Source organism: Mandrillus leucophaeus, unplaced genomic scaffold (assembly GCF_000951045.1).
Source record: "Mandrillus leucophaeus isolate KB7577 unplaced genomic scaffold, Mleu.le_1.0 Scaffold214, whole genome shotgun sequence".
Lineage (NCBI taxonomy): Eukaryota > Metazoa > Chordata > Mammalia > Primates > Cercopithecidae > Mandrillus > Mandrillus leucophaeus.
In genome coordinates this window covers 3,328,425-3,348,916 of record NW_012102188.1, presented here as the reverse complement: position 1 = coordinate 3,348,916, position 20,492 = coordinate 3,328,425, and the positions used below count along the sequence as shown (strand labels likewise).

General features: G+C 39.4%; 1 protein-coding gene across 4 annotated transcripts in view; it reads left to right on the top strand.

Moving 5' to 3' along the window:
• The window catches only part of CCDC138 (coiled-coil domain containing 138), a 96,956-nt gene that overhangs the window by 22,943 nt on the left and 53,521 nt on the right, over positions 1–20,492 (top strand). For all 4 annotated transcript variants that reach the window (XM_011980542.1, XM_011980540.1, XM_011980539.1 and 1 more), the window contains exon 10: positions 1,312–1,476. In XM_011980542.1, coding sequence (XP_011835932.1) covers positions 1,312–1,476 — 165 coding nt within the window. The remainder of the gene's footprint in view (positions 1–1,311; positions 1,477–20,492) is intronic.

Sequence of the window (20,492 nt, the reverse complement as noted above, 5' to 3'; positions counted from 1 at the left end):
TTTTTTTTTTGAGATGGGGGTCTCACTCTGTCACCCAGGCTGGAGTGCAGTAGCACAGCCTTGGCTCACTGCAGCCTCTGCCTTCTGGGTTCAAGCCTCCTGAAGAAATGGGATTACAGGCACCCACCACCACACCTGGCTATTTTTTGTATTTTTAGTAGAGACAGGGTTTCACCATGTTGGCTAGGCTGGTCTCGATCTCCTGACCTCAGGTGATCCAGCTGCCTCTGCCTCCCAAAGTGCTGGGATTATAGGCGTGAGCCACCATGCCTGGCCTGCAGATTAAAAAAATAAATAAATTTAACATAGTTCCCTGCTTAAGGTGGATATATGTAGTGGTATCTTATTTTTAAAAAATTGAATTAAATTAGAAATGTGTTTTGTAATAATACTTAAAATTAGTCTAATTAAATTTATAAATTACTTTGTTATTTTACTTTTCATTTTGGTAGACTCTCAGAGGACAAGATTTCTCGGGGAAAAAAGTTCATATGTGTATTGAATGATATACTGGAAAGACAAAGTAACAATTTTTGTGAGAATAAAAAGATAGGAAGTTTCATAGTGGAAATTCTTTAGCTCTGGAAACCTTTAATTTTTTTTAGTCTTTTAATTGTGGTAGGTTCATGCTCTTGAGTTAAGGCTAATTTTCCTTTTCTTCCATCTTATCAAACTTGGATAAAGAATTTTTATGAAAAGTTTTCTTTTAGTAATAAGGTGCAAGTTATTTTAACTTCCTAATTATGATGACTTTTCTTGCCTTCTCTCAGTCATCATTTAACATGTTTTTAATATTAGATGGGGAGGTTTTTGTGTTTGTTTGGTTTTTTTTGTTATTGTTTTTTCTTTTTTGAGATAGAGTCTTGCTCTTTTTCCCAGACCGGTGTGCAGTGGTGCAATCTCGGCTCACTGCAGCCTCCACCTCCTGGATTCAAGTGATTCTCCTGCCCCAGCCTTCCAAGTAACTGGGATTACAGGCATGTACCACCATGCCCAGCTAATTTTTGTATTTTTAGTAAAGACAGGTTTCGCCATGTTGGCCAGGCTGGTCTCGAACTTCTAGGGAACTTCAGGTGATCCACGCACCTCAGCCTCCCAAAGTGCTGGGATTGCAGGCTTGAGCCACAGCACCAGGCAAGTTGGGAAACTTTGATTTTGAATTTCTTTTGTTTGGAGAAGCTCTGTCCTTAACACATTTTAGTGAATTACTTTAGTCAAATTATTCTTTAATTATTTACCAAATTTAAGACTTGTCTTTGAAGTTTTATGAAGTTGTGAACTGAAATGAATGATTTAATTTTTGACATATAGGTACCACTTAATGGGCAAGTTTATGAACTTTTAACTGTCTTCATGGACTGGATTTCGGATCATCATCTTAGCAAAGTGAAACATGAAGAATCTGGAATGGATGGTAAAAAACCACAACTCAAATTCGCTTCCCAGAGAAATGATATTCAGGAGAAGTGTGTAAAGGTTTGTTTTTTAATTTGAAATATGTGACTCAGAATATATGAAGATTAAAAAAGGGAAAAGCCAGGGCCAGGCACGGTGGCTCATGCCTGTAATCCCAGCACTTTGGGAGTTCAAGGTGGGCCGTTCACCTGAGGTCGGGAGTTCGAGACCAGCCTGGGCAACATGGTGCAATGGGCAACCCTGTCTCTACTAAAAATACAAAAAATAGGTGGGCATCATGGCATGTGCCTGTAATCTCAGTTACTTGGGAGGCTGAAGCAGGAGAAACGCTTGAATCTGGGAGGTGGAGGTTGCAGTGAGCTGATATTGCACCACTGCACTCCATCCTGGGCAACAGAGCAAGATTGTTTCAAAAGAAAAAAAAACGAACAAATTTGAGGGGCTGCCTCTGATGAGGCCTTTCTTCCTGGTCTCCTGCAGAGTCCAGAGGTGATGCAGGGTATCACATGGCTGGGGGCTGAGTGTGCTAGCTAAGGTCTCTCTCCCTTTTATAAAGCCACCAGTCCAATTCCCATGATAATCCATTAACCCTTGGATGAATTAGTCCTTTCATGAGGGCATCCCTCATAACCCGGTCACCTTTTTTTTAAAAAGCTTTCGTGTCACCTAGGCTGGAGTGCAGTGGCCCAGTCATTGCTTACTGCAGCCCCCAAACTCCTAGCCTCAAGCAGTCTTCCTGCCTCGTCCCTTTGAGTAGGGACTACAGGTATATACCACTTTGCCCAGCTAATTTTTTTCTTTTTTCTTTTGAGACGGAGTCTCGCTCTGTCGCCCAGGCTGGAATGCAGTGGTAGGATCTCAGCTTACTGCAAGCTCCACCTCCCGGGTTTACGCCATTCTCCTGCCTCAGCCTCCCAAATAGCTGGGACTACAGATGCCCGCCACCTCGCCTGGCTAGTTTTTTTGTATTTTTTAGTAGAGACAGGGTTTCACTGTGTTAGCCAGGATGGTCTCGATCTCCTGACCTCGTGATCCGCCCGTCTCGGCCTCCCAACGTGCTGGAATTACAGGCTTGAGCCACCACGCCCGGCCTGCCCAGCTAATTTTTTAAAAATTTGTATAGAGATCAGACCTCGCTTCGTTGCACAGGATGATCTTGAACTCCTAGCTTCAAGCATTCCTCCTGCCTTGGCCTCCCAAAATGTTGTCATTACAGATGTGGGCCACCGTGCCCGGACCCAGTCACTTCTTAAAGGCCCCACTTATCAATACTGTCATATTGGGAATTAAGTTTCAACATGACTTTTGGAGGAAACAAACGTTCAAACCATAGCACATGGCAAAAGGGAATTAAAGTTGCTAATCAGCTGACCTTAAAATAGGGAGATTATCCAGGATTATGTGAGTGGTCTTAGTAATCACATAAACTCTTTAAACCAGAAGGATTCAGAAGAGTAGGCCAGAGACTCACCCCACTCTTGCTGGCTTTTGAAGATGGAGAAAGAGGGCCATAAGACATGGAATTCAGATAATCTTTATTTATTTATTTTTTTTGAGATGGAGTTTTACTCTGTCGCCAGGCTGTAGTGCAGTGGTGCCATCTTGGCTCACTGCAACCTCTGCCTCCCGGGTTCAAGTGATTCTCCTGCCTCAGTCTCCCAAGTAGCTGGGACTACAGGTGTGCACCACCACACTCAGCTAATTTTTGTATTTTTAGTAGAGACGGGTTTTCACTGTGTCAGCCAGGATAGTCTCAAACTCTTGACCTTGTGATCTGCCCACCTTGGCCTCCCAAAGTCCTGGGATTACTGGTGTGAGCCACCGTGCCCGGCCATCAGATACCTTCTAGAAGCTGGGAATTGCCCTCTGCTGACAGTCACAAAGGACATACAAATCTCAGTGCTCTAACTGCAGCAAACTGGATTCTGCATGCAACTTGAATAAGTAAGGAAATGAATCCTCCCTTAGCCTCCGGAAAGGAACACAGCTCTGAATATACATTGATTTTGGCTGGCTGAGACCCGTATTAGACTTTTGAACCTACAAAAGTGTAAAATAATGAATTTGTGTTGTTTAAATGTTAAGTTTGTGGTATTTGTTATGGCAGCAATAGAACACAAATACACCTTTGTTTAGAATTCTGTCTCTTAGCACCTACATCAATTATTTCGCTAAATCTAGCCTTATTTTAGAAGTAACTGCTAATTAGGAAGGCCTGCAGTATTAAAGTTCTGCAGAGAAATTTTATTTGTTAGAACTAGATGAGGGCTGGGCACGGTGTCTCATACCTGTAATCCTTGCCCTTTGGGAGGTTGAAGTCGGAGGATAGCTTGAGCCTAGGAGTTTGAGGTCAGCTTTGGCAACATGGCAGTACCCCATATCTACAAAAAATACAAAAATTAACCAGGCGTGGTGGCACGCGCCTGTAACCCCAGTTCCCTCGGAGGCTGAGGTGGGAAGATCACCCAAACCTGGGGAGGTCGAGGCTGCAGTGAGCTGTGATTGTACCACTGTACTCCAGCCTGGGCAACAGAGTGAGACCCTGTCTGAAGAAAAATAATGGAATCGCGATCTTGTAATACTGTGTTTTTATATTAGTCTAATAACATAAGAGAATAATATTTAGCACACGTATTTCTCAGGATTCATTTTAACGTCTCTAAATAAAAGTTGTCTGTTGACATGTTCAGGATTTATAGTTTCTGTTGAACCTAGATCCTTTTAGTTAAAATATTGTTTTCAACTTAATTACTATATATTCATAAAGGTAGAACAATTTTAAGGTGTATAAATAAACTTTTAAATATAATAATAGAAGAGTAAGTAGTACCAGATTAATTAAATACGTGTGGGCATCACAAGGAGGTATTCACATCTGTTTAGGAAGATGTAAAATTTGTGATTTTAAATAATGTAACCTTATCTTAAAATCTTTTTTTTTTTTTGTTATAGGACTCTGTTAACCACTTGGGCAGGCATTATATTTATTCTAAGAATACTAGTATAACTCAAAATATTTTAGCAAAGTAATCTCTTCAGAAATTACCTTTGGAAACTTCTGACAGGGTTTTTTTGTATATTTGATCACAGTTATAACTTGTTTAAGGATGGATTTAATATTTAAAAACAACTAAAGCCATTGAGGAGTAAATCTGATATACTGGGTATACCTTATAAGACTGATTTTCTTGTGTGATTCAGTAACATAAGGGTGAGCTATTATCAAAGAAACTGAGATAGAAAAATTCAGTACAACCTGAGGTGGAAGGTAATATGTGTTATAACTAATGATTGTAAAATTAGGCTATAGGACTAACATCATCAATATGTTGGAGTAGGTAGTTTCAGGCCCTATTCCTTCATGGAAACACCAGTTAATTTCAATGTAATGACAAGGACATGTTCGTGAGAATTGTAGAGACCAGTTGAGAAGCTACAGCACTCAGGCTAAAACATTAAAAAGAAGGGACTCCTTCAGAAGGAGTGGAAAAGTTTGTGGCATTTTGCATGTGTGTTCCCCTCCCAGTATAGTGCAGTGCAACCAGGAGGAAATTTCCTATCCCCTGCCTTCTCCCTTGGGACAAAAACGAAATAGTGGACTGCGTGTTCAATATTTTGGCTTATCCAAAGTCTGCCCACAGGACTGGTTTGCATCTCATCTCACTCAGAGTGCTGAAGGGAATGGTAGCATATCGGGGAAACCCCCACCCCCGATATTCAACGTGGGTTCTTTTCTATTTCCCTAAGCGTCGGCTGGTCTGACGAAATAAATGGAAAGAGTACAAAAGAGAAATTTTAAAGCTGGGTGTCCAGGGAAGACATCACATGTCGGCAGGTTCCATGATGCTCCCTGAGCCGTAAAACGCTGGCAAGTTTTTATCAGCGATTTTCAAAAGGGGAGGGAGTGCACGAATAAGGGTATGGGTCACAGAGATCACATGCTTCACAAGGTAATAAAATATCACGAAGCAAATGGAGGCAAGGCTAGATCACAGGACCACAGGACAGGGCGAAATTAAAATTGCTAATGAAGTTTCGGGCACGCATTTTCATTGATAACATCTTATCAAGAGACAGGGTTTGAGAGCAGACAACCGGTCTGAGCAAAATTTATTAGGCGGGAATTTCCTCGTCCTAATAAGCCTGGGAGCGCTACAGGAGACCAGGGCTTATTTCATCCCTTCGGCTTCGACTGTAAAAGACAGCTGCCCCCAAAGCGGCCATTTCAGAGGCCTACCCTCAGGGGCGCATTCTCTTTCTCAGGGATGTTCCTGACTGAGAAAAAGACTTTTGCGATATTTCTCCTCTTTGCTTGTGAAAGAAGAGAAATATGACTCTGTTCTGCCCAGCTCACTGGCAGTCAGAGTTGAAGGTTATCTCCCTTGTTCCCTGAACATTGCTGTTATCCTTTTCTTTTTTCAAGGTGCCCAGATTTCATATTGTTCAAACACACATGCTCTACAAACAATTTGTGCAGTTAACGCAATTATCACAGGGTCCTGAGGCAACATACATCCTCCTCAGCTTACAAAAGAGATGATGGGATTAAGAGATTAAAGACAAGCATAGGAAAACACAAGGGTATTGATTGGGGAAGTGATAGGTGTCACTTCACAATTGTGAAATCGTCACAATTTATGTTCAGAGATTGCAGTAAAGACAGCCATAAGAAATTATAAAAGTGTTAATTTGGGGAACTAATAAATATCTATGAAATCTTCACTATGGCTTTATGTTCTGCCATGGCTTCAGCCAGTCCCTCTGTTCAGGGTCCCTCCCTTCCCACAACAGTAGCATAGTTTGGGAGCTGCAGGAAACAGAAGTGATTGTTGCAGCACATAAGAGCTGCAGAGATCTGCACTTCTGCTGGGAGAGGTCTGAGGGACACAGAGATTAATGGGTTTCTGCGAGGGAACAGCAATAAGTTGCTAGGGAAATTAAGACTGTCAAAAACACACATAGAAGCCCAGAGAAGACAAATGTCTCAGAAAAATTTGGGTGGTCCTGAAACCTCTAACTGGGCTGATTCATGAAAGTGTTTCCCTGTATGAAGCCAGTTGTGAAGACTCAGAAAGGTGTTTGTTTTCTGTTTTTTCAAATGCCCAAATACCCATTGAAAAAGGATCAGAAGGCATACAAAGGAGCAGGGACATTGATCAAGTCAAAGAAGAAAACAAAGCTTCAGAAACTCACCCTAAAGAAATGCAGATCTCTGAACTTTGTGACAGATGACTTAAAAACTGTGACAGATAATTTAAAAACTTAAGAGAACACAAAAAACTAAGCAAAGTCAGGAAAATGATGCAAGAACAAAGTGACAGTGTAAACTAGAAGATACAAATTATAAGAAGGAACCAAATAAATTCTGGAGCTGGAGAATACAATATCTGAACTATAAAAGTCAACAGCAGACTTGATTACGCAGAAGACATCAACACATTTGAAGACAGATCATCTAAAATTAAGTCAGAGGCTGGGCACAGTGGCTTACACCTGTAATTTCAGTGCTTTGGGAAGCCAAGGCAGGAGGGTCACTTGAAGCCAGGTGTTCAAGACCAGCCTGGTCAACATAATGAGACCCCGTGTCTACAAAAAGTTCTAACGTAATAATAAAATTATGTTAGAGGAGCAAAGAGAAAAAAATGAAGAAAAGTAACGACAGTCTAAGGGACTTATGGGAGATCATCAAGTGAACCAGTATATGCATAATGTAAGTCTTGGAATGAGAAGAGAGAAGAAGGGGGAGAGAGCTTATTTGTGGAAATAATGGCTGAAAACGTCCCAAACTTGCCCTTTTTTGAGGAAAGGATTGGGCATACAAATTCAGGAAGCTCACGGAACTCCAGAGAGGACAATTCCAAAGACACCCAACTCTAAGATACATTATAATCAAATTGTCAAAAGTAAAATACAAAGATAATCTTGAAATTGACAAGAGAAAAGCAGCTGGTCTCGTTCAAGGGAGTTCTATAAGAATTTCAGCAGATTTCTCAGCAGAAACCTTGCAGGCCAACAGACAGTGGGGTGGTACATTCTAAGTGCAAAAAAAAAAAACTGTTAACCAAGAGTACTATATTCAGCTAAACTGTCCTTAAGACTTTCTCAGATAAATAATAGTTGAAGGAGTTCAGTAACTATTACACCTGCCCTATAAAAAATACTGAAGAGAGTCCTTCAGGTTGAAATGAAAGCACACTACACAGCAACATGAAGCCATATAAAAGTATAACATTCTGTGTTAAAGGCAAATAAATGGACAAATACAGTAAGTAGCCTATATTATTGTAATCTTGACATATAAGTTGATTTTTAATTATTGCATAGAATGTAAAAGACAGAAGTATTTAAAAAAAAAAAAAACTAAGTCTATGCTGGGGGTAATACAACATATAAAGATATAATTTGTGGCCTGGTGTGGTGGCTGACGCCTGTAATCCCAGCACTTTGGGAGGCTAAGGTAGGTGGATCACCCGAGGTCAGGAGTTTGAGACCAGCCTGGCCAACATGGTGAAACCCCATCTCCACTAAAAGTACAAAAATTAGCCAGGCATGGTCATACGTGCCTGTAATCCCAGCTACTTGGGAGGCTGAAGCAGGAGAATTGCTTGAACCTGGGAGGTGGAGGTTGCAGTGAGCTGATATCGTGCCATTGCACTCCAGCCTGGGCAACAGAGTGAGACTCCATCTCAAAAAAAAAGAATTGTGACATCAGTAACATGAAGTGGGATTGTGGAGCCATAATGGTGCAGTTAGTGTATTCAGTTGACATTATTGATGTAAAATAGTTATAACTTTAAGATGTTTTATATAACTGATTGCAAAGAAAATACTTATAGAATATACACAGAAGGAAATTAAAAGGGAATCTAAGCGTGTAACACACACAAAAATCAGTGAAACCCAAAGGCAGTAAGAGAGGAAAGGAGGGACAAAAAAGCTGCAAGACATGCAGAAAAAATTAACAAAATGGTAATAGTATGTCTTTCCTGGCCTGGCACGGTGCCTCATGCCTGTAATCCCAGCACTTTGGGAGGCTGAGGTGGGTGGATCACCTGAGGTCAGAAGTTCAAGACCAGCCTGGTCAACATGGTGAAACCCCATCTCTACTAAAAATACAAAAATTAGCCGGGTATGGTGGCAGGCACCTGTAATCCCAGCTACTCCGGAGGCTGAGGCAGGAGAATTGCTTGAACCCAGGAGGCAGAGGTTGCAGTAAGCTGAGATCACACCATTGTGCTCCAGCATGGGCAACAAGAGTGGAACTTTGTCTCAAAAAAAAAAAAAAAAAAAAAAAAGTATGTCCTTCCTTTATCAGTAATTACTTTAAATGTAAATGGATGAAATCAAAAAACTAATTAGAGTGGCTGATTGGATTTAAACAGCCAGCACCCAACTGTATGCTGTCTACAAGGGACTCATTTTAGATCTAAAGACACAAGTAGGCTGAAAATGAAAGGATGGAAAAAGACAATCCTTGTCAGTGGTCACCAGAAGAGAATAGTAGTAGTAATACTAATATAAGACAAAATATACTTTATGTCAAAAACTGTTACAAGAGACAAGGACACTATATAAATGATAAAAAGGTAAATTCACTAAGAAGATACAAAGGAGAAATATTTATGCCCCAAAACATCAGACTTCTAAAATAATGTGAAGCAAACATTGACAGAATTGAAGAAATAGTAACATAATAATACTAGGAAACTTCAATACCCTACTTTCAGAAATAGATAGAATAACCAGACAGAATATAAGTAAGGAAATGGAGGACTTGAGCAACATAATAAATTAACTCGATCTGTCAGACATACACAGAACACTCCACCCAACAACAGCAGATGATACATTCTTCTCAAGTGTACGTGGAACATCCTCCAGATAAACTACGTGTTTGGCCACAAAACAAGTCTTAATAAATTTTCAAAGACTGACATTGTTACAAAATTTCTGATCACAATGAAGTGAAACCTCAAACCAAGGAAGGATAACTATAAAATCCACAAATATGTGAAAATTTAAAAACTCACTCTACAGGAACCATTGGGTCAAAGAAGAAACCCCAAGGAAAACTGGCAAATACCTTGAAACAAAAAAACACATCATAACAAAATTTATAGGATGCAGTGTTAACAGGGAAGTTTGTAGCTGTAGATGCTTACATTGAAAAGGAAGAGAGATCAAAATCAAAATCAACAGCCTGGCTGATTTGGTTCCTTGAAAGTATCAACAAAATTGACAAATCACTAGCTAGATGAAGGGAGAAAAAAGAGAAAACTGGAATAACTCAAATTAGAAAGGAAAGAAGGGATCTTGCAAGCAATACCACAGAAATAAAAAGGATTATAAGACAATATTATCAACAATTACATGCCAACAGATTGCATCACATAGAAGAAATGAGTAAGTTCCTATAAAAACACAGCTTTCCAAGACTGAATCCTGATGAAATAGAAAATCTGAAAAGGCCGATGATAAGTAAGGAGATTCAATCACTAAAAAAAAAAAAAAAAAAAAAAACAACAACCCAACAATGAAAAGCCAGAGAGCTTCACTTTAGAATTCTATCAAACATTTGAAGAATTAACACCCATCCTCCTCATAGTCTTTGAAAAAATTGAAAGGGAAGTAACACTTCCAGACTTACTCTTTGGGGCCTACATTACCCTGATACCAAAGCTAGACAAAGACACAGTGAAAAAACTACTGACTAATACCTTGATAAATATAGATGCAAAAGTCTTCAACAAAATAGTAGCAAACTGAATTCAACAGTACAGTCATGCGTTGCTTAACAATAGGACCACATTCTGAGAAATGTATTGTTAGGTGACTTTTTGTGTAAACATTGTAGAGTATTTACATAACCGTAGGTAATATAGCCTACTGCCAGCCTAGGCTATATTATGTAGCCTGTTGTTCGTAGGCTATGATCCTGTACAGCATCTACTATGCTGAATATCTTAGGCAGTTGTAACACAATGTGAAGTATTTGTGTATTTAAACATATAAAATGTGCAGTAAAGATACAATATAACAGATTAAAAAGGGTACACCTGAGCCAGGCTTGTGGCTCATGCCTGTAATCCCAGCACTTTGGGAGGCTGAGGCAGGTGATTACCTGAGGTCAGGAGTTCGAGACCACCTTGGCCAACATGGTGAAACCCCGTTTTTACTAAAAATACAAAGATTAGCTGGGCCTGGTGGTGGACGTCTGTAATCTCAGCTACTCGGGAGGCTGAGGCAAGAGAATTGCTTTAACCCGTGAGGCAGAGATTGCAGTGAGCCGAGATTGCACCCTGCATTCCAGCCTGGGCCACAGAGTGAGACTGTCTCAAAAAAAAAAAAAAAAGGGCAGGTACACCTGAATAGATCACTTACCATGAATGGAGCTTTCAGGACTGGAAGTTGCTCTGGGCGAGTCAGTGAGTGAGTAGTGAGTAAATGAAATTCTAAGACGTGCACACTACAGTAAATTTTATAAACAGTATGCACTTAGACTACACTAAATTTAGAAAAAACATTTGTTTCACTAACAAATTAAGCTTAGCTTACTGTAATCTTTTTACTTTATAAACTTTCTAGTTTTTTTTTTTTAACTTTTTGACTTCGTAATATTAACACTTTGTTTAAAACACAAACACATTGTACAGGTGTACAAAAATATTTTCTTTCTATCCTTTAGGTTTTTTTCTATTTAAAAAATTTTTATTTTATTTTTTACTTTCTCAACTATTTTGTTAAAAACTAAGACACAGACACACATGTTAGCTTAGGCTTACACAGGGTCAGGATAATCAATATCAGTGTCTTCCACCTCTACAGTTGGTTCCACTGGAAGGTCTTCGGGGCAATAACACACAAATAGCTATCACCTCCTATAATAACAATGCCTTTGCCTGGAATACCTGCTGAAGGACCTGCCTGAGGCTGTTTTACATTTAACTTTTTTTTTTTTTTAATAACTGGAAGGAGTACATCTAAAATAATGATAAAAAGTATAGTGTAGCAGATACGTAACCAGTAACATAGTTGTTTGTTATCTTTATCAAGTAGTATGTACTATACATAATTGTATGTGTTACACTTTTATACTACTGGCAACACAGTAGTTTTTTTTTACACCAGCATTGTCACAAACACATGAATAATTTACTGCCGTATGACATTGTAACAGCTACAACATCACTAAGACGATAGGAATTTTTAGCTCCCTTATAATTTCACGGGACCAGCATTGTTATATGCGGTCAATTGACCGAAATGTTATGCAGTGCATGACTGTGTAAGATTAAAAATTGGTAAAGAATGAACTTGAGTTGTTTCAGAGGGAACTCTTTCACATGGAACTAGACATATGTATGGAAGATACAGTACACAGATTTACCTATAAAGTATTCCTGCCAGAAAACAAGTTACGTAGCAACACAAGGAATCATGCAAAATAAATTAGGAACGTGAGATAATTAACTGACCTAGACTCTTCAACAAGTTAATCGTGTAAATAATAAGGAGGTGGGAGGATGTAAAGTGTCCAAAACTTAAAGAGACTCAGGAGACACAAAGACCAAGAGCACCAAGCAGGCCTGATTATATCTTGTTTTTGTTCTGGTGGGGTTTTTTTTGGTAACAGCTTTATTGAGATATAATTCACATCTTATACAAGTAGGCTTTTAACTGTGCAATTCAGTGTTTTTTTTTTCTGTATTCAGAGTTGTATAACCATCACCTTAATCAGTTTTAGAACATATTATCTCCTCTCTCCAAAAAAAAAAATCCAATCCATTATCAGTTGCCCAGCCCTTTATTCAGCATTTCCAGTGCTAGGCAACCACTCATCTGCTTTCTGTCTTTATAGATTTTCCTATCTGGACTTTTCATATAAACAGATTCATACAATATGGAGTGTTCCATGACTGACTCATTTATTATGTTTTTGAAATTCACTTATGTCATCACATGTATCAATACTTCATTCCTTTTTATTACCAAATAATATTCTGTAATATAGATACAACGTTTTACTTGCCCATATCATTTGAGAGACATTTGGGTTGTTTCCATTTGTTGGCTGTTATGAATGGTGTCGCTATGAACACTTATCTACAAATTTTTGTATGCGTGTAGTTTTTCATTTTTCTTGACTACATACCTAAGAGTGAAACTGCTAAACTGCCAGACTGTTTGTCAAAGTGGTTCAACAATTGTACAGTCCTGCCAGCAGTCTGCAGGAGTTTCGATTTCTTTATATCATGGTCAGAACATATGGATTTAAAATTTTTGTCATCTCAGTGAGTATGAAGTGGTCAGTCATCATGGTTTTAATTCATGTTTCCCTGATGACTAATGTTGAGCATCATTTCATGTGCTCATTGACTGTTTGGATATCTTTTATAGGTAAGTGTCTGTTTAAATCCATTGAGCATTTTTAATTGAGCTATCTTTTTTATTACTGAGTTATTTGTAGGAGGTTTTGTTTTTAAATATTCAAGATGGATGTACCTTATCCAATATGTGATTTGAAAATATTTTCTCCATTCAGTAGTTGTCTGTTGACTTTCTTGATAGTACCCTTTGAAGCATAAAGGTTTTAAATTTTTATAGAGTCCAATTTAGCTTTTTTCTTTGCTTGTATGTTTTGCGTCATATTTAAGAAAACGTTGCCAAATCAAGAGCCACAAAGATTTATCTGTATGTTTTCTTTCAAGAGTTTAGTACCTTTACCTCTTACATGTTTAGGCCTTTGATGCATTTTGAGTTAGTTTTCCTATATAGTACGAGAAGGGTGTAACCTCATTTTTTACATATAGGTACCCATTTCTTTCAACATCATTGGTTGAAAAATCTGTTCCTTCCCTATTGAATTGTTTTGGTACCATGTCGAAAATAAATACAGTGTAAATAAGAGGGTCCATGTCTGGATTCTCAATTCCATTCCCTTGTTCTATTTGTCTGTCCTTATGCCAGTGTCACACTTGATTCATTACTGTAGCTTTGTAGTAAATTTTAAAATCAGAAAGTGTGAGTCTTCCAGCTTTGTCCTTCTTTTCCAAATATGTTGTGGGTCAGTGGCATTTTCATATGAATTTCAGGAGTAGCCTTTCAATTTCTGCAAGGAAGCCAGCTGGGATTTTGATTAAGGACTGCACTGAATCTGTGGATTAATTTGGGAAGTCTTGGAATCTTAACAATATTGTCTGCTAATCCATGAACAAGATGTCTTTCCATTTTATTTAGATATTTTTAATTTCTTTCAGCTGTATTTTCTCATTTTCAGGGTATAAGTTTTGTACTTCTTTTGAAAAGTTAATTTCAGAGTATTTTTATTATTTTTGGTGATGACAAAAATAGAATCATTTTCTTAAATTCATTTTTGGATGGTACGTTGCTAATGTATGGTTACACAATTAAAGGCAGGTCAAGATAGGGATGCCACCTACTATCACCTCTACTGTTTAACATTATTCTAAAGCAAAATGATGAGAAAATGGACTGAAATGTTTAGCATTGAAAAGCAGACCTATCTTCATCACTTTAAAATAATGTAAAGGAAAGGAAACCAGCCAAAAAATTAATTAGAACTCGTGATTTCAGTAAAGTATCCAGTTGCTAAAAAGCAAAAAATCTTCCAAATACATCAATATGTAATTTAAAGAAAAGAATTATTTACAATACCAAATTTACAAACCTAGTAAAATAAATAAAAGAGAAAATGTGTAAAACAAAATGTAGAAAATTACAAATTTCATTTAACAATATGAAAACTTAATTTGATAATCAAGGGATTTCACATGTGCTGGATAGAAAGATATATGACATCATTTCTTACTAAATCAAAAGTTAAATGTAACAATAAAAATGATTTTGGCTGGGCGTGGTGACTCACGCCTGTAATCCCAGCACTTTGGGAGGCCGAGGTGGACGGACCGTGAGGTCAGGAGATCGAGACCATCCTGGCTAACACGGTGAAACCCCGTCTCTACTAAAAATACAAAAAATTAGCTGGGCGTGGTGTTGGGCGCCTGTAGTTCCAGCTACTCGGGAGGCTGAGGCAGGAGAATGGCTTGAACCCAGGAGGCGGAGCTTGCAGTGAGCCCAGATTGCGCCACAACACTCAAGCCTGGGCAACAAGTGAGACTCCATCTCAGAAAAAAAAAAACTTAAAAATTATGTTACATACTCTTGGATCACTGTTCCTGAAAAAAAATTCATCAGAGATTCCATTCCCATATGTAACATATATTAAAACCACAGTGATTAGAACATTGTGGTGGTAGTAGTATAGGAGCACACAAATTGATAGAATTGTGACCACAAAAACAGATCCAAACTTGTAAATGGATTTCACATATGATAAAAGTAGCATGTTAAATCAATGGAGGAAAATAGGGATTATTTCATAAATGTATCAGGACTACTGATTTACCATTATAAACAAGAAGGTGGTTCTATGCCATACTTAACACCAAAATATATTGTAGATAAATATTTGGAAGTTATCATGAAACCATAGAAAACCCAAAAATATAACATTAAATATTGATTAAATACGAGGACTAGGTAAAGCATTTTACCATAATGTTTACACAAATGGTAAAAATAACAAAACAAGGGCTCTAGATTTAACGACATAAAAACATGACATGTTATATGTCAAAGAATACTACTTATCCTAAAATTCATATGGAATCTGAAGGCACAATGAAAAGCCAAAACAACCGTAAAAAGAACAAAGTTAGAGATCTCATACTTTCTGATTTCAAAACTTAGTACAAGGCTACAGTAATCTAAACTCTGTGATACTGACATAAGACATGTAGACCAATGGGATAGAATGGAGAGCCCAATATAAGGCCTCACATATAGTCCAGTGATTTTTGACAAGGGTACAGAGACCACTCAATGAAGGAAGGACAGTCTTTTCAACAAATGATGTTGAAAAACTGGATACTGTCATGCAACAAAATGAGTATGAGCCTTACCTTATACGATATGTAAAATTTAACTCAGCTGGGCGTGGTGGCTCACACCTGTAATTCCAGCACGTTGGGAGGCCAAGGTGGGCAGATCACAAGGTCAGGAGTTCGAGACCAGCCTGGCCAACATAGTGAAACCCTATCTCTACTAAAAATACAAAAAACTAGCCAGACATAGTGGCAGGCACCTGTAATCCCAGCTACTCGGGAGGCTGACGCAGGAGAATTGCTTGGACCCAGGAGGTGGAGGTTGCAGTGAGCTGAGATCACACCATTGCACTCCAGCCCGGGTGACAGTGCGAGAGTCCCTCTCAAAAAAATTTTAGCTCAAAATGGGTCAAAGGCTTAAATGTGAGAATTTAAAACTATAAAACTCTTAGAAGAAGCCATAGAGGAAAATCTTCATGATATTAGATTAGGCAGTGGTTACATGGCTAAGACACCAAAAGCACAGGCAACAAAAGCAAAAATAAACCGAACTTCATCAAAATTAAAAACGTTTGTGCATCAACAGATTGAAATGGTAATCTCCAGAATGGGAGGAAATATTAGCAAATTGTGTATCTGACAAGCGATTGCTACCCACAATATATAAGGAACTCCTTCAACCCAGCAAAAAACAAAACCAAAAAAAACTCTATTTTTTAAAAAGCAAGCAAAGAACCTAAATAGCTATTTCTCCAAAGATAAAGAAATGGCCCCTAAGCACATAAAAAGATGCTTACCATCACTACTCTCTAAGGAAATACACAACCACAGTAAGATACCACTTAACACCTATTAGAATGTTTATTTTAAAAAATAGGGCTAGGCGTGGTGGCTTACACTTGTAATCCCGGCACTTTGGGAGGCCGAGGCAGGCGGATCACTTGAGGTCAGGAGCTTGAGACCAGCCTGGCCAACATGGGGAAACCCCATCTTTACTAAAAATATAAAAATTAGCCTGGCATGGTGATGCAAACCTGTAGTCCCAGCTACTTGGGAGGCTGAGGCACGGGAATTGCTTAAACCTGGGAGGCAGAGGTTGCAGTGAGCCGAGATTGTGCGACCACACTCCAGCCTGGGAGACAGATTGAGACTGTGTCTCAGTACGTACGTACATACATACATATGTACATGCAAGTGTTGGCAAGGATGTCAGAAAGCGGAATCCTTGTTTATTGGTGATAGGAATGTACAATGCAGCTGCTGTGTAAGACAGTATGGTGGTTCTTCAAAAATTTAAACATAGAATTACCTTATATTATGCAGTTTTACTTCTGGATATACATAATAATTGAAAGCAGAGGCTTGAACAGATACTTAAGCGCCAAGTTTATAGCAAGATTATACATAATAAAATGAAGGTGGACACAATGTAAATGCTCATCCATGAATGAGTGGATAAACAAGATGTGGTATATACATACACAAGACTATTATTCAGGCATGAAATTGACACGTGCTACAACATGAATGAACCCTGAAGACATTGTAAATGAAATAAGCTAGACACCAGATGACAAATATTACATGATTCCACTTCCATGTGTGCAATACCTAGAATAGTCAAATTTTGTGGAGACAAAGTAGGATGGTGGTTACCAGGGGCTGGGGGAAGAGAGTGGAGGGTTATTATTTAATAGATACAGAGTTTCAGTTTGGCATGATGCAAAAGTTTTGGGGATGGATAGTGGTGATGGTTATACAACAGTGTGATTACACTAATGCCATTGGTAAATTTTAAGTTACGTATATTTTGCCATAATAAAGATTTTTCAACAAAGTGTTGACTAGGATACATTTTCACCAGGATCCTGCCTTCTAAGACAGGCCACCCTAAACTTTAGGGTGCTCAGTTTGCAAAAGTTAGGCAGTTGCCAGTCAGAAACCAAAGGCATGGCTCACACCTGTAATCCCAGCACTTTGGGAGGCTGAGGTGGGCGGATGACCTGATGTCAGGAGTTCAGGACTAGCCTGGCCAATGTGGTAAAACCCTCTCTCTACTAAAAAATACAAAAATTAGCCGGGCATGGTGGTGGGCACCTGTAATCCCAGCTACTCGGGAGGCTGAGGCAGGAGAGTCGCTTGAACCCAGGAAGCGGAGGTTGCAGTGAGCCGAGATCGTGCCATTGCACTCCAGCCTAGGCAACAAGAGCAAAACTCCGTCTCAAAAAAAAACAAAAACAAAAACAAAAAACCAAAGGCACCTTGGGAAGGAAGCCAGAAAATGTTCTTCATTGTGACATTTTGGCCAGGGCAATTTAGCCCAGTGGCTCACGCCTGTAATCCCAGCACTTTGGGATGCCGAGGCGGGCAGATCACTTGAGGCCAGCAGTTCAAGACCAGCCTGACCAACATGGAGAAACTCTGTCTCTATTAAAAATACAAAAATTAGCCAGGCATGGTGGTGCACACCTGTAATCCCAGCTACTCGTGGGGCTGAGGTGCCAGAATCGCTTAAATCCCAGAGGCAGAAGTTTCAGCGAGCCGAGATCATGCTGCTTACTGCACTCCAGCCTGGGCTGTAGAGCGGGACTCTGTCTCAAAAAAAAGGAAAAAAAATTCTGACAATTTCAAGTCATCACAGTAAGAAAGAAAAGGCAATGTATCTGATGTAAAGATCACCAGATGATCTTAAACACTGAAAGGACAAATTGTAAAAAGTGAGTTTGGAAAGAGTTCACAGTTCACTATTACCGCCACCCCGTGAACAAGGACCGTTGTTACAGTGTTAGTAGGATGAAATATGCCAAATCTCTTGAAACATTCAGAAGATAAGAAAAAATACTTTTTTGTTATGTTTGGATTAAGAATATAAATACTGTCGGAAAAGGCTTAGTATTTAGAGGGGATAAGGATATAAATGAAGTGGATATTTTTCATGAAAAAATGAAATCGCTAGGAAAAGGCAGTGTTTGCTGTGAAGAAACAAAGTCAGATATCTAAGAGAAACTTGACTTTCCAATTTTAGCACATATCAGAATCATTTGCAGGGCTTGTTAAAACTCAGGTTCGTAGGTTCTATCCCTGGAATCTGATTTAGTAGATCCAATGTGGCACAGAATTTTGTATTTCTTTCTTTTTTTTTTTGAAATGAAGTTCCAGTCTTGTTGCCCAGGCTGGAGCACAATGGCACGATCTCAACTCACTGCAACCTCCACCTCCTGGGTTCAAGCGATTCTCCTGCGTCAGCCTCCCGAGTAGCTGGGATAACAGGCACCCGTCACCATGCCCGACTAATTTTTGTATATTTAGTAGAGGTGGGGTTTCACCATGTTGACTGGGCTGGTCTTGAACTTCTGACCTCAGGTGATCCACCCTCCTTGGCCTCCCAAAGTGCTGGGATTACAGGTGTGAGCCATCGTGCCCTGCTTTTTTTTCTGTTTTTTTGAAATGGAGTCTCGCTCTGTCACCCATGCTGGAGTGCAGTGGTGCAATCTCAGCTCCCTGCAAACTCCGCCTCCTGGGTTTAAGCAGTTATCCTGCCTCAGCCTCCCGAGTAGCTGGGATTACAGGTGTACGCCACCACACTTGGCTAATTTTTATATTTTTAGTAGAGACAGGGTTTCACTATGTTGGCCTGGCTGGTCTCAAACTCCTGACCTCAAGTGATTGCGTGCCTCAGCCTCCCAAAGTGCTGAGATTACAGGCGTGACCCACCACGCCTGGCCAGAATTTGTATTTCTTTTCTTTTTTTTTTCTTCTTTCTTTTTTTTTTTTGAGACGAAGTTTCACTCTTGTTCCCCAGGCTGGAGTGCAATGGTGCGATCTCGCCTCACCGCAACCTCTGCCTCCCAGGTTCAAATGATTCTCCTGCCTCAGCATCCCGAGTAGCTGGGATTACAGGCATGTGCTACCACACCCAGCTAATTTTGTATTTTTAGTAGAGATGGGGTTTCTCCATGTTGGTCAGACTGGTCTGAAACTCCGCACCCAGAATTTGTATTTCTGACAGGTTCCCAAGTGATGCTCTTTCTGTAGTTGTAGGGACCACAATTTGAGAACCACTGGTGTAGATAAATTACATCCTAAGATAAGAAAATGTGTGGAAAAGCCTTGTAGAAGTGACTGCTAAAAGTTAAGCTTTGAAGGATGAGTAGGTGTTTGTGAGACAGACACCTAGTGGTTGAAGGAGAAGACATGAGCTGCCTTCGTCATGACATGCATCTGTTACAGGGTGTGGGTGAGGTATGATGTGAGGAAAGTTGCAATGAGCTGGAAGTGAAGTCACTGCTGTTCTAGAACTGTGCTGGCAAGTTTGAATGTCATCCCTCAGAGAAGAGGGAGACAGGAAATGGTTTTAAGCAAGGGATCTATATTTTGCCATGGAGAAACCTTAAATGCACATTGCTAAGTGAGAGAAGCCAGCCTGAAAAGGCTACATGCTATATGATTCCAACTATAATGACATTTTGGAAAAGGCAAAAACTGGAGTAAAAAGATCAGTAGCTGCCAGGGGTTCTGAGAAAGAAAGAGGAGAGAAGCACAGGCGATGTTTAGAACAGTGAAATTATTTCCTGTGATACATGGTGGATACGTGTCATTATATGTTGTCAAAATCTGTAGGCTATATAATAGAGTGAATCCTAATGTAAACTGTAGATTTTAATCATAGTGTGTCAGTGTTAACAGTTGTTACAAATGTACCACACTAGTAAAGATGTTAATAATGGAAGGTACTGGCAGGTGGGAGGAGGACAGGGGGCATATAAGCATTCTCAACTTCCTACTCAGTATACTCAGAAACCTAAAACTGCTCTTTAAAAACAAGGTTAGTTTAAAAGTAAACAGGAAGTGGAGATAGAGTAGGCAGGAACTACAAAGAAGACAATGCCAGATGAATTTAGTGAAGTCTGGTTTTTCTTAAGCTATGGGAATGTTTATAGCCCATGACAAAGGTCCGCAAACCTTTTTTGTAAAAGGACAAATGATGAATATTTTAGGATTTGCAGGCCAAAAAGCAAAGTGAAAGATACCAGTACTTACATAATAATGTTATGCCCAGAACGTTTGTTCCCCAAAGAAGACCACCAGAGTCCAGAGTCAAAGCCAAGCGGCAAGGATCTTTACTACAAGTTCGAACTTGGTCCCTCCATTCCACAGCATACAAGAGGGCCT